Source organism: Periophthalmus magnuspinnatus, chromosome 23 (assembly GCF_009829125.3).
Source record: "Periophthalmus magnuspinnatus isolate fPerMag1 chromosome 23, fPerMag1.2.pri, whole genome shotgun sequence".
NCBI lineage: Eukaryota > Metazoa > Chordata > Actinopteri > Gobiiformes > Gobiidae > Periophthalmus > Periophthalmus magnuspinnatus.
The window spans coordinates 20,189,832-20,211,593 of record NC_047148.1 but is presented as its reverse complement, the minus strand read 5'-3'; the positions used below and the strand labels follow the sequence as shown (position 1 = coordinate 20,211,593).

The window sequence follows — 21,762 nt, the reverse complement described above, 5'->3', positions numbered from 1 at the left end:
TGGTGCTGGGAAAGAGTTCTCCAGTTTGAACTTTCACCTCAGCTTCATTTGTGTAGGCTGTATTTGTAAACAGATTTTAAAGCAGGATTAAATACTAAAACCAACTTTTGTTGCAACTAAACTGTAATGCATGACTTAAACTGTAAACTGTGTGCTGCCAGCTGGTTTAACTCTGCCACTGCTTTTTAAAAGGCCTCACATCACACTCCTCTCCTCTGATTAGTGGTTCAATCAGACATACCTGCAGGTGTGGAGTTTGAAGTTCAAGTCAAGTCTTTATAGAGCCACTTTAAGCATGTTTCAGGGCAAATTCTTTCATATCAGTGTGAAACTGTTTTCAGGGGTTTTACTCCTCTGGTTTAACCAACAAGGAGCAATCAGCTGTGAGCAGTGTAAGCCTATACACTTAATATGAAATATGTTCCTTATGTGCTTAAAACAGCACTGGTCCAATAAACTCGATTTTTTATTTCATGTATTTAAAGGAACTATGTAGCCTCCTCTTCTACAAGAACAACTGCTCCTGAGATACCAGTGCCTTAAGTTGCATATAGAGGACGCAGATGTTTTTCTTATTCTTAGTACGTGGGCAGGCCTCAACTAAAAGGTCAGAACCTCCAGTATTTATTCAATGAGCTGTAGAGGCTGCACTAGCACTGATTAATGATCGATTAAACTTTACAGAGTGAGGATTCAGATCAGAGAGAATTCTTTTAGGTTTTAACTGGACTACAGTTTCCTGAACTGGAAACTCAGATGAGAGACACATGTGAGGCTCATTTTGCTTTCTGATTGGATAATAATCTTGAGAACCAAGACAACAAATTATAACAGACAATTTGGCGGCTGAGTCGTGGAGGCAGCAGTTTCAGCAGGAAAGCCCATTTTGTAGCCTATTAAAAATAAATCAGCATTACAATCGTTACATGTAAAATCTATATTTGATTTGAACATGTCTACCTTATGTGGATCCAATTAGATAATGATGTTTAAAATCTAAATATTACATAATATGGTTCCTTGAATCTCAAACTTATGAAAGCAATAGTAAACCGCCATGATCTTTGCTCAATGGATTCACTTTATTATTTTGTAGGCTACAGTAAATGAACTGTCATCTGTCTAATGATCTGTGGAGGCTGGGGTTTGATGATTTCAAACTTTACATCTTCTTTGTGAATCCTTTTGCCATATATATTTTGCAGTACATATTTTGCTGTATATATATTTATATATTTTGCTGTACATATTTTTCCGTATATATTTTGCCATATATATTTATGTATTTTCTGTATATATTGCTGTATAAATTTTTCCATATATTTTTTGTATATATTTTTCCCTATATATTTTTCTGTATATATATTTTTCCATATATATATTTTTTGTATATATTTTTGTATATATATTTTTCCGTATATATTTTTTCCATACATATTTTTTCATATATATTTTTTTTCATGTGTTTTTTTCCATATATACTCTTCCATATATTTTTGTGTCTACAGTTTTCCTGTACTTTTTTTTTCCATATGTATTTTTCCTTATATATTTTTCCATATTTATATTTCCGTCCATATTGTGCATATTTATATTTCCATCCATATTGTGCATATTTATATTTACGTCCATAATGTGCATATTTATATTTAGGTCCATATTGTGCATATTTATATTTACGTCCATATTGTGCATATTTATATTTACGTCCATATTGTGCATATTTATATTTACGTCCATATTGTGCATATTTATATTTATGTCCATATTGTGCATATTTATATTTCCATCCATATTGTGCATATTTATATTTCCATCCATATTGTGCATATTTATATTTACGTCCATATTGTGCATATTTATATTTACGTCCATATTGTGCATATTTATATTTAGGTCCATATTGTGCATATTTATATTTCCATCCATATTGTGCATATTTATATTTCCGTACCTCTGCTCCGCCTCTTCGCTCCAGCGCGCCCCCTGTCGGTCGCCCAGTGTCGGTCTGATGAGTCTGTCCTGCGGTTGTCGCTTCTCTGTTTCTTCTTTTAAACTGACATAAAGTTTCACAAGCAGCTCCCACACACGCGGCGTGGATAGTTGCGCAGTAGACTTTGGATCACGCAGCTCAGAACTTATTATTCAAACTGTTTCTGGCCACAACTGTGCGCTGGTATCGCGTTTGTTTATACCCGGAAATGTCTTCCAATAATGCAATAACAAAAGCCCATGTGGTTTCCCATTAGCGCGCTGCCCTGGTCACATGCTCCACTTCTGCTGTTCTGGGGACCTGATCGGGAGCTTTCAATGTTTGGAGAGAAGAAGAAAACGTGAGAATATTCGTAATGATGTTATAAAATAGTTATGAGAGGTATGTAAGTTTGAAAGCTTAAAAAAAACCAGCCCACCACGCCCGGAGAGTGAGGTAAAACAGCTCCGCAGCGCACTGATCCAAAGGACGCAGCGCTCTAAGTTGTTTTTTTCCTCCCGATTTTGAGTCTTAAAACGTGCGGGATTTGTGCGGGACTCGGGGATAATGACCCAGAGTTGTGCCTGGGTTTGCTGCCTCAATCCAGAGGCCAAAGAAGCCCGGAGAATCAACGGGGAGATTGAGAGACAACTTCGGCGAGACAAGAAGAACGCACGCCGGGAGTTCAAACTGCTTCTGCTGGGTAAAGATCAAAGCGCATTCTGCCACATTCTTTCTCAATGAAACGTGGAGCAGATGTTACTGTCCCAATGGCTCTGACTGAAACTGTAACGCCCAGAGGTGATGTGTCTGCTGCACTTCAACACAGTTACCTGCTCTTTTTTTCTTTTTGGTAATAGGCCGTGAAGTCTAAGTCCTTTTAGATCAAATCTGGGTAAAAATCAGCAGTTTGGCTCCTGTACTTTCATTTGAAGTCGCCTAAAGATAGACCAGTCATTCCTCTGCATCTGCTCTACCAGCCTAATATTCAGTTTTATTACAGCTTCTTTTAGATTAGGTTTAGATTAGGTTGAAGTATATTCTGCCATCCCAGTTTTCAAGCAGCTGCAGACTTGTATTACACTGTTAAATAGGTGTATTACATGTTCACTTTGTATAGCTGCAATCTTTGAGTTGCATGATGCATGTAGTGTTTCGGTTTCCCTTCTGAAACACATTCTTCCTCTTTTATCAGGGAATACTCAACAAAGACCGTTATCTACAGTATTGTTGTAATATCGAGGCCATACTTTAAGCCTCGAGTCTATAGGACTAAATGGCATCTGTGTGTGCATTACAGTTCGTAATGTTTATCGATTTTCAGGAACTGGAGAAAGCGGAAAGAGCACTTTCATTAAGCAGATGAGAATCATCCACGGTCGAGGATATTCTGAAGAGGACAGGAGAGACTTCACCAGACTGGTCTATCAGAACATTTTCACTGCCATCCAAACCATCATACAGGCCATGAATATCCTCCGCATTCCCTACATGTTTGAAGATAACAAGGTACTTTCCTCTGTTTCAGTAAATGGGCCTGCTGCATTTACAAGCAGCCCCTCACCTTGTACACATTACACCATTACATGCCTCTAAAAGAGCCTGTACTTTGTGTCCAGCTCCTCCTGTCATGTGTTTAGATTAGCATTCTCTCTTTCTCTGTGTTGTCCTTTTACAGAGAATACTGTCTTCTAGAAACAAAATGATACACACCAGGCATGTGGTGACATGTACTCGCTCTGTGATTCACTCTGAGCGCAGTGAACATTAGCCCCAGTGAGACAACAGCGTTCATGCTATGTGCTAATCAGTGCTCCTCGTCTCACCAGGGCTGCACAACATATTGCAATCGACGCAAAATCAAAATTGCCAAATCACAGAGGCTGCAATTTTCACTACAAACAACCAACTATCCCATCTATGTATCTACATCTAGTTTAAACTTTATAAACCACTGAAAAAAGCATGGTTTTCTTTTAGTTTGACAGTCAACATTTCATTCTTCGCTCAGATATTACTGCTTTTATGTTTAAATCTGCTTTGTAAAGTGGACCCCAATTTTAAAAACATAATATAACATAACATCTAATCACAATTGCAGAACTTCTCAGAAAAATCAGACTTTTTTTCTTTCTTTCAAAATTGTGCAGATGCGAGATGAGACCCAGGACATTGTGGCTTTTGTCGTTGGGAGAGGCTGGATGTTGATTTTAGACCAGACTCACACTTACCGTTTTGTTATATTTTGTTATTTTGTCTAGTCTCAAATGGTCTTTACTACTGATAATTTGGTGAAGTAACAACAAATATGAATCCTGCTTCTTTCATACATTAGAATCAAAGTATTTACCAGGTAATTTAGACCAATATTGTCACAACCAAAGGCATTACAGATAATCAGGAAGTACATTTTTGTTGCTATATAATATTATAAGAAGTATATTTCAAATTACTGCGAGTAGAGCCTTAAAAACATTACACTGACTCCAGGTGTTGACTCTGAAGCTGCGGTGATCTCATATTATTGATGTATTTTGTTTTTCCAGGCCCACGCGAAAGTAGTGAGTGAGGCGGACGTAGAAAAAGTACACAGATTTTCAAAACTTCACTTAGACGCCATAAAGAGCTTGTGGAGCGACCCCGGGGTCCAAGAATGTTATCATCGAAGGAGAGAGTATCAGCTTTCCGACTCTACAAAATAGTGAGTTTTGCACGCATTAGTCGGATGTATAAACGGGACATAGCCTTCGTGAATTCATATCGTCTTTATTTGTTGTGTTACTGCAGTTATCTGAACAACTTGGACCGAATCGGGGACCCTGCGTATGTCCCGACGCAGCAGGACGTGCTCAGGGTCAGAGTTCCCACGACTGGTATTATTGAATATGTCTTCGATGTGGAGAAAGTGGTGTTCAGGTGAGATCTTCTTGCTAAATTCAGACTTTGCACAGCAGGTATAGACGGCGTACACACTGGTCCCTCGTTTATCGCAGGGGGTCACGTTCTACAAATAATCCGCGAAGTATCAGCTTTATTTTTTACAGTTATTCTACGTTTTGCAGCTGTAAAACTCCTCGCCGCACACTTTATACACTTTTCTCACACAGGAATTAATATTTTCGGACATTTCTCGCTCGTTTAAACACTCTCAAAGTTCAAACCTTTCGTCGATTTCTTTTTCGTAGAGAAAACTTGCAAACATACAGCACTTAAGAGTCACACTGCGATCCAACGTTTATGTAAATTAACTTAATCAGCCCAGGAGCCAGATTAGGGCACCGGAACCAATCGAATCTGCAGCCCACCTACCAATTATTAAACTGTTTTCTCTCGTTTACTTTTTAATTACTCCTGGTTTAGACCTAGTTTTATTGTGGGTTAGTGAAACAGAGCTAGTGTTTTGGGAATATTTTGTTTTAAAAGTGGTGGCCCTTTGGAAAATCTGGTCCAGCGCTAATAATTATTTAAGACAGAGCCGTTGATTTTGTGGTGACGCCTGTACATTTTGATGAGCTTTAAGTTATCGTTTTACTCGTACAGAATGGTGGATGTGGGTGGTCAGCGTTCAGAGCGTAAGAAGTGGATCCACTGTTTTGAGTACGTCACGTCCATCATGTTCCTGGCGGCCCTCAGCGAGTACGATCAGGTTCTCATCGAGTCTGACAACGTGGTAAGACAAACACATCTGTCGTCTTTATACTTACGAGCGCTGGGTTCATTTGTTTAGTCACTCGTTTATTACCGTTGTTAATAAAGTCGTCAGGTCCGCAGTTTTATTTCACAAGGTCCAGAAAAAAGTTTGATTGTTTGATTAAATGGGAAATGTTAACCAAAAACCCACCTAAACTAACATTTTTTAAACTAATATTTTTGCTTTGGAGTGAAATTGTGCACATTATCTGCAAAATGACATAAGGGTAATTTATACTTTTTTACTTAAAGCTGCCATCTGTAAGTTTATTAGATTTTATTCACCTGTAGATGGTAAAACCTGCTCCCCCTCCCCTCACCTGGCCTTTGTTCAGGCTCACCTGTGCTCTGTGGCTCACCTGTGCTCTGTGGCTCACCTGTGCTCTGTGGCTCACCTGTGCTTTTTGGCTCACCTGTGCCTTCTGGCTCACCTGTGGTCTGTGGCTCACCTGTGCTCTCTGGCTCACCTGTGCTCTCACCTATGCTCCGTGGCTCACCTATGCTCTGTGGCTCACCTGTGGCTCACCTGTGCTCTATGCTCTCACCTGTGCTCTGTGGCTCACCTGTGGCTCACCTGTGCTCCGTGGCTCACCTGTGCTCTATGCTCTCACCTGTGCTCTGTGGCTCACCTGTGGCTCACCTGTGCTCTCACCTGTACTCTCTGGCTCACTTGTGGCTCACCTGTGCTCTATGCTCTCACCTGTGCTCTATGCTCTCACCTGTGCTCTATGCTCTCACCTGTGCTCTCACCTGTGGCTCACCTGTGGCTCACCTGTGGCTCACCTGTGGCTCACCTGTGGCTCACCTGTGCTCTCTTCTTCCGTCTAGTCGTGTACTCCACATTTGAAAAATAAGTTCAGTACTTTCTGCTCCACTTCATTCCTAAAAAGACTCAAAGTACTTTTTTATGTGACGTTCAAACAGTTTTCAGTCGGTGTTTTTTCTTGTTTGTTTTAGATAAACTATATTTTGTTTATTCACTAATAAAACATTTTCCAGTGTAAACATTCTCTAACCTGGTCGAAAAATCAAACTTCATTTAAATCCAGTTTACAGAAAAGCATAGACAGCACTTCCCTTTGCACATTACTCTGTATTTCTACTAAAATACACCAAAGTACTTCTGTTTGTTTTGGTCTGTTTACCTACTTATTTTTGAGCCTTGAAGGTGACATTATTTCGTTAAAAAAGTATACATTGATACATCAGTACTTCTTACAGCAACGTAATAATTTCTCTGAGCTACGTTTACTTGTATATTTCACGAGGTGTATCTACTTTTACTGATACGAGGTAATAAAATGCAGTACTTTGTCCATCTCTGGCTCATTTCCTTTGCTTCTGTGTTGTCTTTGTGGTAGTATTATGTCCTTATCTGCAGGGGGAGCACTTTACTTGCGCTGATTTCAAACTGGATTATCTAAATTATTGTGTGTTTATATCATATCCAGCACAGATTCTTGAATTTCATCGCAGCGTTTCATGTTTCTGCTTTTGTATTTTTTCTAAAGAATCGAATGGAAGAAAGTCTGGCGCTGTTCCAGACAATCCTGCACAGTCCGTGGTTTATTTCAGCTTCCGTGATGTTGTTTCTGAACAAAGTCGACCTGCTGACGGAGAAAATCATGTATTCGCATTTAGCCGACTACTTCCCTAAATACGACGGTGAGTTACGTTCATTCCTTTTTATTTGTTTTTCAAAATAAAACGACGGTTCTGCGTGACTGACGTCGTTTTTATGACCGTTGTTCTGTTTCAGGGCCGAAGCAAGACGCCAAGGAAGCGAGCGCGTTTATTTTAGATATGTACGTGCAACCAGATCAGAAAAGGATCTACTCGCACTTCACCTGCGCCACCGACACAAACAATATCCGATTTGTCTTCAGTGTAGTCAAAGATCACATTTTGCAGACCAACCTGAGCGTGTACAACTTAGTCTGAAGCTGTAACGACGCGATTCGATTAAGTTCGTGCAGCGGAGAGCTCTGAACTTGTTCCATTTGCATGTTAAAGCTGCTGAACACTATTATCCGAGGCAGGAAATGAATGTACTTTGTATTTTTCATATTCCTTATTCTTTGATATTCTCTGTAACATAAAGATGAGGAGCTAGCCGTACTTTATGCACTATGCCGTTATGCAGTTTGTGTTTTTTTTTTTTCAGTATTCTAATAAGAGCATGAAGACTAAAGAGTAAAAGGGAAAAAAACGTACAAGAACCAAGTAACTTTTACCGAGGTGGCACCGTTTATCGCCAGTCAGGTGTTAAAATGATGTGAGTATAATTATAAAATGATTCACCTCTGCCCTGTCAATTACGCTAAACTAAAATTAACTTTCTGAATGTTTAGTTTGTTGGATGCTCATCACTACGCACTTTGCTTTGAGCTGCAGGTTTTGTTTTGTTTTTTTGCCGTGATTAGAAACTTGTCTTCCCCTTTGCACTGTATTCTTACCACTGTGTACCGTCTGTGCTTAAATACGCCGTTTCGTGTCGTAAAAAGCGGGATACTAATGGAAATATTCACTGCGCGACAGGGTAACGGAAACACTAATAACACCACCGCTCGTGCAGGTTTGTGTACAGCTGTCAGATTCACGTTTATTTACTATTTTTCACGTTTTGTTCTCTGTCCTGTGTTGTACATTTATAAGTAACTTTAAAGTAGAGAGTGATTTAGGCCTACTTGATGCTAATGTAAATACTGGTCAAACTATTAAGATCCCTGCTCCAAATGTTAAGGGACGTGAATGTTTACAGCTCTCACCCCAGTGCTGAGTATGTGTCAGACTGTATATGCTGAAGGTACGTTCATTTTGGAAAATTAAAATGTTTATTTTTTACTGCGTTGTCTTGAGCTCTGTCCTGAACAGTGTTTTCTCAGACTGTGGTGTGTGTAGGTCTGCGACACACAGGCTGCCTCTGGAGATACTCTGTCAGTCTGAGTTTGTCTTTACAGATAAATCTATAAAGTGTTTTATGTGTCATGTCCTCCTCAGGTTAACTATCGTTTGGATTCACCTGTTTCTCTTTAATCTCATGATAAACCTGAGCTCGTCTCATTTTAGACACGTTAAGATTAACACGTTTAGGTGTGAACAGGTCCTGTGTGTGTGTCTGTGTCTGTGTGTATATGTGTATATGGGGGTGTATATGTATGTACGTGTGTGTGTCTGTGTATGTGTGTTTGTGTATATGTGTGTGTGTCTGTGTATGTATGTGTAGATCTGTGTATGTACAGGGGTGTGTGTGTCTGTGTGTATATGTGTATGTGGGGGTGTATATGTGTGTATGTATGTGTATGTGTGTTTGTGTATATGTGTGTGTGTCTGTGGGGGTGTGTTGGGGTGTGTGTGTGTGTATATGTGTGTGTGTCTGTGTATGTATGTGTAGATCTGTGTATGTACATGAGTGTGTGTGTGTCTGTGTGTAGGGGTGTGTGTGTGTGTGTGTGTGTGTGTCAGATAGTTGGTCTTAGCCAATGGGGCGACAGGAGCAAATGAAATGCAAATATTTAGGGTGAAATGTGAAAAGTGAAGAGGCCCCTGTGATTGTGATGTTAAATTGTGATGTTAAATTGTCGCCCCCCTGTGTGTCTCATGTTTACACATGTGTAAACTTTACAGTAACATCATTTACAGTAAAACATGAGTAAATGCATCTGTTTTTTTGTGTTTCATGTACTCTATGTGAAATCCCATTCTTTGTTTATTTGACCCACTTCACCTGACTTAGTGTCCCACTTTACCGGAGCAGAGCCCCGGTCCAGGGGACAGGGGTTTTTGAGCCATTTTGATTGACAGTTCCTAAAATGTTTGTTTTATTAATTAAATAATTACAATTGACAACAAGACCTAAAACAAACTGTAAAAGTACAACAAATGTAAGTAGACACTTTTGGATGTTTCCTGGTGCGATTAGCGTGTCCCACTTTACCTGTACTCACCCTGTCCCCAGAGACACAGCTATAGAATGGATATTAAGATGACCTGCCTATCTGCACTGCACCCGCCTCTCCGCCTCAAAGGAATGTGAAATGCACCCGAACTGGATCCTGTACGAGGAAGAATTTCAGCTCACCTGTTCTGGGAGCAGCTCGGTGAGGTCAGAACAGAGGTTACCGTCAGGATTTACTTGACAGAAACAAACAGCGTCTTTGAATCACATTGAACTGGGCCGTAATGGACAAGTGCTGTCTGTCTGCTGAGGAGAGCGAACGGCTTGAGATTCACAGAGAAATTGAGAGACAACTTCGGAAGGATAAAGAGAACTCTCACAAAGAACTAAAGCTGCTACTTTTAGGTGAGTCAGACTGATTTACTATAGGTGGTGTTGGGCCCCTGGGGGCCCATCTCTGCTGTGGATTTAGGTCTTAAAACTTGCCGCTACATTAAGATATTTTTTATCTGATTATTTGTGTCATTATGTTTTCATTCTGTTCTAAATGTCCTCATGGCAGTCGGATAATCACAGACTTATTAGGCTAGAAATCTAGAGGTAATAATGGACTCAGACTTGAGCTTTAACAGCCACATCAAATCAATAACATCTGCAGCTTTTTACCGTTTAAAAACATTGCAAAAATCAAAGGTAAACTGTCAAAGCCAGACTTAGATTTGTCTCCAGTAGGTTAGACGACTGTAACGTCCTGCTCACTGGCCTCTCCTCCCCTCCCACGAACCTTAACACAGCTGCAGTACATCCAGAACGCTGCTGCTCGGGTCCTGATTAGAACCAGGAAGTATGAGCACATAAGTCCTGTGCTCAGGTCTCTGCACTGGCTCCTGTAGCTCAGAGAATAGACTTTAAAGCAGCTCTGCTTGTGTACAAGTCTCTCTATGGCCTAGGTCCAAAGTACATCTCCGACATGTTAGTGCCATATGAACCATCTCACACTCTGAGGACTTCAGGGACCGGCCTCCTGCTGGTGCCCAGAGTCAGGACTAAACATGAGGAATCAGCGTTTGTTTTATGCAGCTAAAACTTGGAACATGTTTAAATCCAGGCTCAAAACGGTTCTATTTATTCTTTTTATTCTGCACTCTTCTTTTTTTAATGGTAAATTTATGATGACAAAAGAAACATGGACTGATGGACTTTTATTAGACATAGTAAAGTGACAGGAAAGTTTTTGAGAAGTGACAGGAAAGTTTTTTGTAAAGTAATGGGAAAGTTCTTAAACTGAGCAAGACAGTGTTTAAAGAGTGCGAGAGAGAGTTTTTAAAGGGGCAAATGAGTGGGTGAGAGTTGCAGATTGGGTGATTATTTATGTTTTGATTTGTGTGATTTTAAGGTCTTTGTTATTCTGTAAAGCACTTTGAATTACCTTGTGTGCGAATTGTGCTATACAAATAAACTTGCCTTGCCTTATTAATCAAGGTCTAATTGGGTTATTATTAATAATAAGTTTATTCATTTCATTTCTTTCTGCTCAGACATGACTCACTTCAAATGTGTGCAGTTTACATGTTTTTAAAGGTCTAGAAATCAGACATGAGTCACATTTTGGTGTCTGTGTGATGTCCACATCAGAGGACACATGTTACATGTTCATCTACATTTGTCTCAAATAAACATACAGGACTTTACCGGTTTATCTTGGGCTAATCTAAATAAAATGAGGTCTTACCTGTGTGTTCCTTCAGATGCGGGACAATCTTTTCTTTGAGGTGTAACTTAATCCTCAGAGCTCTCTTGTAGCCTAAGTGTCATCTAGAGGATAATGTGAACAGGATAAACGTAGCATTGTTTTAGAGAACAGTTTTGTGACTAGAAATGCCATATTTATAATTATTCGCTGGCTGTTTATTTTGGTTTCACTCCAGCAGGGCCTTGTCCATGTCCCCCCGGTGAGCTCTTTCCTCAGTGTCTCTGAAACAGTTTACTGTTATGATTGTTATGACCCAGCTCGTGTGGAGGAAGGGAGGTAACAAAAAAGAAAATCCAAGATGGTAAAATGGTAAAATAAGGTCATTTAATTAACAGGTGTGTAGGAGTGAACTAAACATGCATAAACAAAGGCACCTTGCAAAGAATTAAACCAAAGACAATAAAGGTAAAGTAACTAAACACACATTTTACATTAACAAAATCTTGCGCACGGACAAACAGAGTCAGAGAACTGACGATCAAAGTGTCTCTTAAACAAAAGCCACTACCCCCGGTAGTGACTGAACGAATAAGACTTTACACAAACAATGGCATAACGGTCACTCCAGGCCAGCAGCCACGGGCAGGTGGCCCCAATCTCCTTAAATGGGGAGGGAGGCGGCTGGAGATGGGCGAGGCTGAAAACGGTCATCCAATCATGGCCCAGGGATCCAGCAGCCAGGTTTAAGGGAAGAGGAGGGGAGCACACACACAGTAAACAAAATACATAAATACAAACAACAAGATGAACTTAAGGCCCAGGGCTGTAACAATGATGGATAGAAAACCTTTCATACTCTGCTGTTGAATATAAATCACACACTTTGAACTGAGGATGGCACTTTTTATATTTGAAAAATAGGTTGAAAGTGTTTGAAGTAATCAAGTCAGGCAACATGAGCCCCCTGCTCTTTAAACATTTACCCTGTGAAGGGTTCAGTTTGTTGACTCTTCTGTTCTTTAAAAACATTTGGTTGGTGTTTGGTGATTATTGTGGGAGCAGAACTGTGACAAGTCTGACTTTAAAACTATAAGGCTGATCTTTTTAATGATGGTGGTGGTCTTTAGGTAAAGTGAACCAGGCTTTTCAGCTAAAATGAGCCATCGTCAGAGTTTATTATCTGCATGTATGTTGACATATGCCTGGAATATTGACAGATTAATGCGTTAGACTCAATTATAACCGTGAGTGCAGCACCATCATCACTGCAGCTCATTGTACAGCAGTTACATCTCATTCTTTCATAACTATTATCGCCTTAATCATGATTTAAAACTGGTGCACACAACCTTAGAGCAGCTTTATCAGAAGGCGTGGCACATGAGGCCCGTCCTCGGGTCTATGGGTCTGATACAGTGTGCAGTGTTTCACACAGTTTCAGAGCTGCACAGACTGAAGCTGAACATGGCACCAGAGGAGGCTGAGCAGAGGGAGCTGCGTGTAATGAATGCACTTTAACATGTTTTACATGTTTGTTTAAAATAAAAAAACATTCAAAACAATATATATTATCCCATGAATTTTACTGTTTGAGCTGCTGAATGTGGCTTATTTTACCTGAACACGGCTCTTCACTAAAATGTTTGCCAGATGAGGTTTCAAAGTCTCTGGAACAAACTAACTGCACTTTATTTCCTCTGTTTCACCCCAACATAAAATATCAGTCCTTAGTTTCTGTAATAGCATCATTCAGTGCCAAACATTACTTACAATTATTGTCCCAGGTGAGAAATCCAAAAGTGCCTCAGTGTGAGGCCGGTTGGATTTACTCAGATGTGGAGTAACTTGAGTTAGTGTTGAGTTGATAAAACCAAACCAATGCAAAATGAGTAACTTTAGATCCATGTGCTGGCTGAAGGATGGGACCTTCTCTGTCAAACTCAGAGCCACTGATGACAGATCAGACACACGACTCAGCCTGTAGGGGGCGTGAGGGGAAGAGGGAGGGGCTATCCCAGGGGCAGGTGATTACAGCCAAGACGTTACAGCCAAGACACAGAAGATTATCAAGTCATATATATAAATATCTATGACTTGATAATCTCCACTCCAAATTACACTTGTTATTAAACTTATTCAAATGTATGAAATGCATGAACATTTATTGTGCATATGAAAATGTTTTATTAAGACCTTCATGATTGAATTCTTTTGAATAAGTGAGGTCCTAACCCAAAGGTTTGAGTTTAAGGTGTGTCTCATGTCTCTGAGCTCACGGCTGATTGGACCTTACCCTGGTCCTGAGCAGAGCAGCCGTGTGGAGTCTGTTATTGTGGTGATTCACACTGAACCAAAGCTTTTTTCAGTGACAGAAAAGTCTGAGTTTGCACAAACTGGATTCTAGCATCAGGCTTCTGAGTTCACCCTTGGTCCTGCTGTTTTTTAGCAGTGCTGTGTTTTCTGTTTCCTCTTTTTTACACAGGCACAGGTGAAAGTGGGAAAAGCACCTTCATTAAACAGATGAGGATCATCCATGGTAAAGGATACAAGGAAGAGGACAGGAAGGGCTTTAAACGTGTTGTGCATCAGAATGTTATGGTAGCCATCCAGGCCCTCGTCAATGCCATGAGGATCTTGAACATTAACTATATTGACGACAACAACATTGTAAGAAACGAAAATATCATGTCTCCTTCTGCACAAAGTGGTTTTCTGACAGTTTTATGTGTGTCAGGCGTACTCACAGAGACTGTCCCAAGTGGAGCTGAACACAGTGTCCACGTTAGAGCCCTGGCAGGTGGAGGCCATTAGAAAAGTGTGGAATGACCACGGTGTTCAAATGTGCTATGAACGCAGGAGGGAATACCAGATAAATGACAACGCTAAATAGTAAGAGTTACATCTTATTTTTGTATTACTTAGGCCGTACTCTACTGAATATGATTTGTTTTTGTTTAGTTACCTGAGTGATTTGGATAGAATCACAGCTCCCTCATACATCCCCACTGTCCAGGACATCCTGAGAGTTCGAGTGTCCACAACAGGAATCATAGAGTATCCCTTTGACTTCTTAAAAGTGACCTTTAGGTACTGCTTCTTACAGAAACCCCCACTCTCACTGGTCATATTATTAGATATGTCGCCTATCTTCATGCTTCTGCTATAAAAGAAAACATTTGTCAACCATGATTTACACAAAATGACATTTAACCCCAGACTTCGTTTCATCAGGTCAGCTCAGGTCCTGACACATAAAGACATGTGTAAATATCATGATGAGCAGTACTTTGTGCAGAGTTCACACTTGAATATCTTTGGAGCAGATGAGTTTAATAATGTGTCCAGTGAGGGCGTTGTGGCGACGCTGTTGTCAAAGAAGGTTCATTCATTCGAGCTTATTGTTCTGTTTTCTGTAGGTTGGTTGATGTTGGTGGTCAGCGATCAGAAAGAAGGAAATGGATTCACTGTTTTGAGAATGTCACTTCAGTTATATTTCTCACTGCTCTAAGTGAATATGACCAAAATCTCTATGAAGGTGAAAATGATGTAAGATCATTTTTATAAACTGTTGACTACAGTAATATTATAGAATAATACATTTACATTTGTTACATTTACGTTTCCTTTATTATTGTAACTCTAATATTATAATGTTGTCTTCTATTCAACAGAATCGACTAAAGGAAAGTCTCGCTCTATTCAGTACTGTTCTTTCATATCCGTGGTTTCAAGAGTCCTCCACCATCTTATTTCTAAATAAAATTGATTTACTAGAAGAGAAGATTGGCCAGTCCCATTTGCACACTTACTTCCCTCAGTACACTGGTACGCTAATGTCATTTTGTGTTCCCCTTAGTGTGATGAATATCTGATTTTAATCAGATTAAAGCTTCTTTCAGCATTTTTATTGTTTAAGTGTCTCTTTTTCAGGTCCAACTTGTAATGCTGAAGCGGCAAAAACTTTCATACGAAAAATGTTTGTGGATCGCCACAGCAGACGAGACAAACCTTTTTACACACATTTCACGTGTGCAACCGACACCGGAAACATTGACAAGGTGTTTAAAAATGTGAAACACACTTTGTTCAGAGATGTTCTGGGTGTGTTCATCCCACTTTAAAGATTCACTGCTCTGTATCGGACTCATTATTGTTCAAAGACAGTCATTACCTTCAAACTAGTTTTGCCATAACAAGTTTTTATCCTGGTGTAGAGTTAATTCTATACACATATCTGTACATATTTTATGTGTATCATGAAGTTTAATGTCTCACATTAGATTGGCTGTATTTCCACTGGTTTGACAAAAAACTGTAAAACTGAAACGTCTCCTGATTCAGCTTAAATGTGATATTTGTGTCTTATTCATGACGTTTTTTTAAATTGTTGTTAGATTTGTCTTATGTCGTAGATTAATAATCTTATTTTAAATGTAGGCTATACTTTTACTGTTGATGCTTGGTGGGTGGGACCAGGGCAAACTCTGGGCTCTTTACACTGCAAATAAAGAATGGGCATTAACTTTATTTTAAGTGGGTGTCTTTATATTTAATTTTAAATTTCTACCTCAATTTTCAGTACATTTATGAAAAACTACAAATTTATATCAACAAAATAAAACAACACATTTAAAGCTGACTTTAATCATATTTCATGTAGCCAAGAAGATCTTTTAAAATGATAGCTCTGAAAGATTAGTTCCTGTTGATCTACAGTGTCTCGCCTTGACGCTGCCTTTGTTTTTGTCCAAGTTGATGAGTAACGAGAAATACATTTCAGTGATTAACCAGAGGCAGGTGTGGCCACAGTGATTTGAGCTGTGGATTAACCTCAACCTTTGTTCAAATGTTTAACATGTAGAACACAGCGGCTTTGTTTTCATAGACTTGTTGAGTGTACAGTATGTGTGTGTACGTGTGTGTGTGTGTGTGTGTGTGTGTGTGTGTGTGTGTGTATATATATATATATATATATATATATATATATATATATATATATATATATATGTTTTTATCAGCATTTGTTTAGTTTACAGCAAATGGTCGAGAGCTGCTGAGATTCTCAATGACTGGCGCCTTATTAACAAATAATAACATGTAAAACCTAAATATTTGTTTTATTATACCATTATTTGTCTGTTTAAGGGTGGACAGTGCTGTCCTGTCTGGGGGACACTTCTGTACTCTCTGGGGGACATTGCTGTCCTGGGGGACAGTTCTGTCCTGTATTGTCCTATAGTCCTCCCTGGAGGACAGTTTTGTCCTCTCTGGGGGACATTGCTGTCCTGGGGGACAGTTTTGTCCTGTATTGTCCTATAGTCCTCCCTGGGGGACAGTTTTGTCCTCTCTGGGGGACAGTTCTGTCCTGTATTGTCCTATAGTCCTCTCTGGGGGACAGTTCTGTCCTGTATTGTCCCATAGTCCTCCCTGGGGGACAGTTTTGTCCTCTCTGGGGGACAGTTTTGTCCTCTCTGGGGGACATTGCTGTCCTGGGGACAGTTCTGTCCTGTATTGTCCTATAGTCCTCTCTGGGGGACAGCTTTGTCCTGTATTGTCCCATAGTCCTCTCTGGGGGACAGTTTTGTCCTCTCTGGGGGACATTGCTGTCGTAGCAGGTTATTTCCTTATTTGGGGTTGGCCGTGGTCACGTGAGCACAAAATGGTGGAAGCTGTGAGCCGTTTGCAGCTCGAGCATCTCCGCCGAGGAAAAGAGAGCAGGAAATAAGCAGAGACCAGAGGACAGATGCTCTGAAACTCACACGGACCTGCAGATTCACCTCAGCAACGGTGAGTACATGGTCCTATTTAAAGACAGAAAACAAATGAAATGTGTTCGTTTTGTTAAGACAGCGCACAGGAAGCAGCGCGAGAGGAAGAGGAGAGAGAGGAAGAGGAGAGGAGGAGGAGGGGGCCTGTCATCAGCTCCTGGGGCTCCTACTGATGCTCACATTGGGTCTTTTTGGCTGATTCTTGTCTGTTTAGGGCGTGGGCCTTTTTATTTCTATAAGTGTCGCTTTATTTGAGCCACAGAGAAAAGGACGTTTTCATTTCCATGTGAACGTGTCACGTGACACAGAGAATTTGCATCAGTCACAGGCAGCTGGAGTCATTCTGTCAGCACAAAGAGCAGAGAGCAGGCAGAGAAGAGGATAAGTGTGCACATCAGGAAGCACTACTGCCCTCCCTGCAGCTGCTACCCAGCATGCCCCTCTCCTCCAATCAGAGTGCAGAGATTATGCACGAGCGTGACCTTTCACATCAAAATATCAAACACGTGTGGCAATTTGGCATCACTGTCCTGTTAGACTGGTAACTTAAGTATCAGCATTATTTATTTGCATAATAATAATGTTTCATAATTGATATTGTATTACTGCTTTGAATTACTATTTTGTACCGTACATAATGATAATATCAATAATGCTGATAGTTTATGTGTGACTCTGTGTAGGTCCTCCTCTGGATGGACTTTGCTAAAATGAATTCTGAAGGAGCTGAAGGCCGACCAGGTACAGATGAGAAGACATCAATAAATCATTAAGAAATCCCATTAATTCTCATGATGGGTCATTGACTTGACTGTGTGTGTGTGTGTGTGCGTGTGTGTAGTGCCTCCCACCTCTTTACCTCTAGAAGGAGGTCCAAGTCAGAGGAAGAAGCTCTCAGCCCCTCGTATCAGCCTGTCTTTGGACCAGAGTGAAGATGACCTGGGTGAGACTCCAGACGATCTGGACATTAATGTGGACGACATGGACACTCCAGAAGAAGGAGACTACCTCGACTACACGGACCATGAGATGGACTGGGAAGGTGGGAAAGTCACATTTTTATAATCATTATAATCTCGTTATAACGGTGTTCCTCATCTTTAGTTTTATCAGACCTGTGTTTTGTATCATCACCATCATAGAGTTTATACTAAATATCAGTGTGTTATTATGTTATTCCATTTATATTTATGTTTTTGTATTTGTAGACCCTAAGATGGACCTTCAAAGTGGAACGAGCGATGCCTATAACACAATCCCCACTTACAGCTCGGAGGAAGAGCGTCAGGACGGCAAACTGTGGCGAGCTGTCATCATTGGAGAGCAAGAGCATCGCATTAATATGAAGATCATCGAGCCGTACATGAAAGTCATATCACACGGAGGTGAAGTTTTGTGTTATGTTGTACAGGGATTATCTCTTCTGCTTGTCTGTTTTACAACTTCAGCCACTGAGTGATATAATTTAAAGATGTTTTGCATAAACGTGAGCTAAAACCTCTCTGAAAACATGTTTTAGTGGATTTTGAGAAACTTTCTGAAGGTAAATATTTTTCTTTGCTGTCAGACCATAAGCTCCTTCTGTCCTTTCTCTCTTGTTGTTAATTAAGAAAAAGTAAAGTAATATTTGCTAAAACAACAGAAAACTGCAGACTGGTTTGTAATAGTTAGATGAGTGAAGAAATTAAATCTGTTGTGTTTTGCTTTTTTATTAAGGTTACTATGGAAACGGAGTCAATGCCATCATAGTTTTCGCTGCGTGTTTCCTGCCAGACAGTGACCTCCCAGACTATCACGAAATTATGGAAAACCTGTTTTTGTAAGTGTTACCTCAAATATTTATTACTGTACTGTGTGGATGTAATGTTTAATACATTGAGTAAGGAGAGAAAAACATATAAATAAATCCAGAAAATTTTGGATTGAAATGAAAGAAGGTAACTAAAGCTCTTCGTGTTGCCAGATGGCTCCAGATCAGATTTTGTGTGAGGAGGAATTAAAGCTTGAATGGCGAGCTGTTTGTAGTTGGAACAAAATCACAGAAGTTATTTAAACACAGTTGGTTTGGTCGTATGATTATCTTTTTTAGTAGATCTCAATATTTGAGGCAAAATGGTAAAAAAAGGGTTTTATTATGATTATTTTTGGATTTTGTAGAAATAATTGAAATGAGAAAAATTTATGTAGTACAGCGGCACTTTTACTATTTCTTCAGCTGATGTCAGATGAAAAAAATGACATGTTGAGGAGTAAAATTAATTGTCAGTATTCGTGACTTTTTGTTTTATTATCATTTGAGTTTCAATTGTACGTGTATGTTTTTCTTCTAAATTAATTATTAAAGAGTGGAGTTCATAAAGTGTTCTCTCTGCTGGGTGAATGCTTTGTTGTTCGCTGATGGAGAGCCGTGATGTGTTTCTCTTTTGCACAGATATGTCATCAGCACGCTGGAGCTGATGGTGGCGGAGGACTACATGATTGTGTATCTGAATGGAGCCACACCACACCGGAGAATGCCAGGCCTGGGCTGGCTCAAGAAGTGCTATCAGATGATTGACAGAAGGTGTGTTCACTTGTGCCGAGCCCAACACAGCTATTAAAAAAAATAAATTACAACATTATGTCATCTCTCTCAGGCTCAGGAAGAACTTGAAATCCTTCATTATTCTCCACCCCTCATGGTTTATCAGGACTGTTCTCGCCATCACTAAACCTTTCATAAGGTAAAGGACTCACTTTCTATATTATTTTTGGGCATTTATCTTTTTTCCTTTTCTGTAGTACTTGTTTTTATTTATTATTATTATTATTATATTTTTTACACAAAATTGACACATTTTTGCCAGAGCCAACTTTTATTAATTTGAGCAACATTTGCTTCTGTGTTAGATTTAAATAATAAATACTCACCACATCAGACTGGAAATACCTGCAGTATGTGGAGATTTGTCTTACACTCAGATGCCTCAGATTCATTGATGAAAGAATATTATTTTAATCAGCTGAGTGCTATGTTTCTTCTATACATAAAGTGCCTGTCGTATTAGAGCTTAGCAGAGGTCCTTATACATCTATAAAGCATGTTTGTTTGTGTTTGTGTTGCCAAAACAGTGCCAAGTTCAGCAGTAAGATAAAGTATGTCAACAGCCTGGATGAGCTGCAGCAGCTAATCCCAATGGAACAAATCCAGATCCCAGAGTGCATCATCAGGTGAGTGCACACATAACCTTTAATTATGTTTCAAACATAATTATAATGTTCTTGCCTCTTGAATTCCTTCTATTCAGACTGGACAAGGAGCTGAAGGAAGCAGAAAATTCCAAGTAAGTCGTGTTCTTCGTGGCATTAGTCACTGCTGCTGCTTGATTTATTCATTCATCAAAAAAGCACATTTTTTCAGTCTTTGGCTGGACCTTGACCAACTTAATTTGTCATTAATTGTATTTACTGGAAGAGCAGAGAAGAAGTTTCTAAAATGTTAACTACATCCATTTTGGCTCATTCATCATAAACTTAAATGAGGCTTTATTATCGAGTGATCCATTGCCCTGATATTTAATGCCAAGAACAAGCAGAGCACTGACTAATTGTGTATTCAATCATAACTTGCACGTGTGATAGAATTTACCAATTAATTTTAACATTTGTCAGCAATATATCCTGCTCTAACAATCTCTGTTTTTTATCCAAGAGTTAATAGTTTCCTGCTGGGACACCAGCCAGCGGCTGACAGGACACAGTAAGTCGTCCTCTGACACATTTAAACGCCGTCACACAAGACAAACTGCCTTGTTTCTCAAGTCTGTCATTCACCACTTTTTAATGCCTTTATTGTTTTTTCCTCATCTCTTTGTCTCTCACTCTTCCTCTCTCAGGGCAGAGGAGGCTGCAACAAGCAACTCCCAAAGCCAAGCATCCTAAATAACTTTACTCCATACACTACTAATAGTGCCTGTTTACACATCTCGTGTCATTGTTCTGGCTGCTGTAGCACTGTCTGTACTTCTACTATATATCTGTACGTCACAACACTGAGTAGAGTCACCTCGGTGTCAGCCACGGCAGTTGTTGTTGTTTGATGTGTGGTTGAAAACAGTAACTGCAGTAACTGCAGACGTTGCACTGAGTCATTTGAATCTAGAGTATATCGGTTGTGCGCATGTGAAGCTGTGGAGCAATAATAAGACACGTTTTTTTCAGTTCAGTTCAGGCGTGTACAGAATTTGAAGTAATAATACCTTTGTGCCAGTGATTGTGGCCAAACAAACACAGGTCTATAAAATTATTGTAATTATTTATTTAATTTATTTTTTATATTAAATATTTAAATGATGTTAGTAATTTAGTCATTTCCTGAACCCATTAATTAAATAATGCCAACATACGAAATGACCTCATAATAAAAATAACAGGGACTGTAAAGCACAATGTCATCTCAGCTCCTTGTTGGCGTGTTTCCTGTAGAACTGTGCATGTCTCTTCACTGTTTTACTGTTGTGAGGTGTGGAGGAGGTGCAAAGACATAAATAGAGACTGTCGAGTAATTCAATAAAACTGTACCAAGCGTAGACCTTGCTATTTGTGTTTTTGTTGACGTTTGTTTATTAACAGTTGGAAAGCTAGTATTTTTACATACAGTTTGTCCAGGAACATTAACAACTAAAAGTAAACACACACAAACATTAAACTCACAACTTAAACAGTAACCTAACACCACAACACTTCATATGAATACTGAAGT

The 21,762-nt window shown here is 39.6% G+C and overlaps 3 protein-coding genes across 3 annotated transcripts; all 3 read left to right on the top strand.

Annotated features, from left to right (window-relative positions):
• Nucleotides 1-1,999: 1,999 nt before the first annotated feature.
• Nucleotides 2,000-9,317, top strand: LOC117391305 (guanine nucleotide-binding protein G(q) subunit alpha-like). The gene is made up of 7 exons (XM_033989072.2): nt 2,000-2,675; nt 3,297-3,481; nt 4,519-4,673; nt 4,760-4,888; nt 5,513-5,642; nt 7,174-7,327; nt 7,422-9,317. The coding sequence occupies exons 1-7, from the start codon at nt 2,540-2,542 to the stop codon at nt 7,601-7,603; spliced, it is 1,071 nt and encodes a 356-aa protein (XP_033844963.1). The 5' UTR covers nt 2,000-2,539; the 3' UTR covers nt 7,604-9,317.
• Nucleotides 9,318-9,812: 495 nt separating this feature from the next.
• LOC117391306 (guanine nucleotide-binding protein subunit alpha-11-like) lies at nt 9,813-15,409 on the top strand. Its single transcript, XM_033989073.2, has 7 exons — nt 9,813-9,965; nt 13,736-13,920; nt 13,988-14,142; nt 14,212-14,340; nt 14,670-14,799; nt 14,925-15,078; nt 15,184-15,409. Exons 1-7 carry the CDS (start codon nt 9,845-9,847, stop codon nt 15,372-15,374), a joined length of 1,065 nt encoding a protein of 354 aa, XP_033844964.2. The 5' UTR covers nt 9,813-9,844; the 3' UTR covers nt 15,375-15,409.
• Nucleotides 15,410-16,880: 1,471 nt separating this feature from the next.
• Nucleotides 16,881-21,582, top strand: prune2 (prune homolog 2 with BCH domain). The gene is made up of 11 exons (XM_033990244.2): nt 16,881-17,040; nt 17,705-17,762; nt 17,863-18,063; nt 18,230-18,406; nt 18,738-18,840; nt 19,453-19,584; nt 19,658-19,744; nt 20,133-20,231; nt 20,309-20,344; nt 20,713-20,760; nt 20,897-21,582. The coding sequence occupies exons 2-11, from the start codon at nt 17,717-17,719 to the stop codon at nt 20,940-20,942; spliced, it is 975 nt and encodes a 324-aa protein (XP_033846135.1). The 5' UTR covers nt 16,881-17,040; nt 17,705-17,716; the 3' UTR covers nt 20,943-21,582.
• The last annotated feature ends 180 nt before the right edge of the window (nt 21,583-21,762 follow it).

Bases quoted from the DNA above. Each gene is read 5' to 3' on its own strand.
- LOC117391305 (XM_033989072.2), top strand. From the start codon at position 2,540: ATGACCCAGAGTTGTGCCTGGGTTTGCTGCCTCAATCCAGAGGCCAAA. The intron at 3,482-4,518 runs GTACTTTCCTCT...TTGTTTTTCCAG, and splicing joins ACATGTTTGAAGATAACAAG to GCCCACGCGAAAGTAGTGAG. The intron at 5,643-7,173 runs GTAAGACAAACA...TTTTTTCTAAAG, and splicing joins TCATCGAGTCTGACAACGTG to AATCGAATGGAAGAAAGTCT.
- LOC117391306 (XM_033989073.2), top strand. From the start codon at position 9,845: ATGGACAAGTGCTGTCTGTCTGCTGAGGAGAGCGAACGGCTTGAGATT. The intron at 14,143-14,211 runs GTAAGAGTTACA...GTTTTTGTTTAG, and splicing joins ATAAATGACAACGCTAAATA to TTACCTGAGTGATTTGGATA. The intron at 14,341-14,669 runs GTACTGCTTCTT...TGTTTTCTGTAG, and splicing joins TTCTTAAAAGTGACCTTTAG to GTTGGTTGATGTTGGTGGTC.
- prune2 (XM_033990244.2), top strand. From the start codon at position 17,717: ATGGACTTTGCTAAAATGAATTCTGAAGGAGCTGAAGGCCGACCAG. The intron at 19,745-20,132 runs GTAAAGGACTCA...TTGCCAAAACAG, and splicing joins ATCACTAAACCTTTCATAAG to TGCCAAGTTCAGCAGTAAGA. The intron at 20,345-20,712 runs GTAAGTCGTGTT...TTTTTATCCAAG, and splicing joins AAGGAAGCAGAAAATTCCAA to AGTTAATAGTTTCCTGCTGG.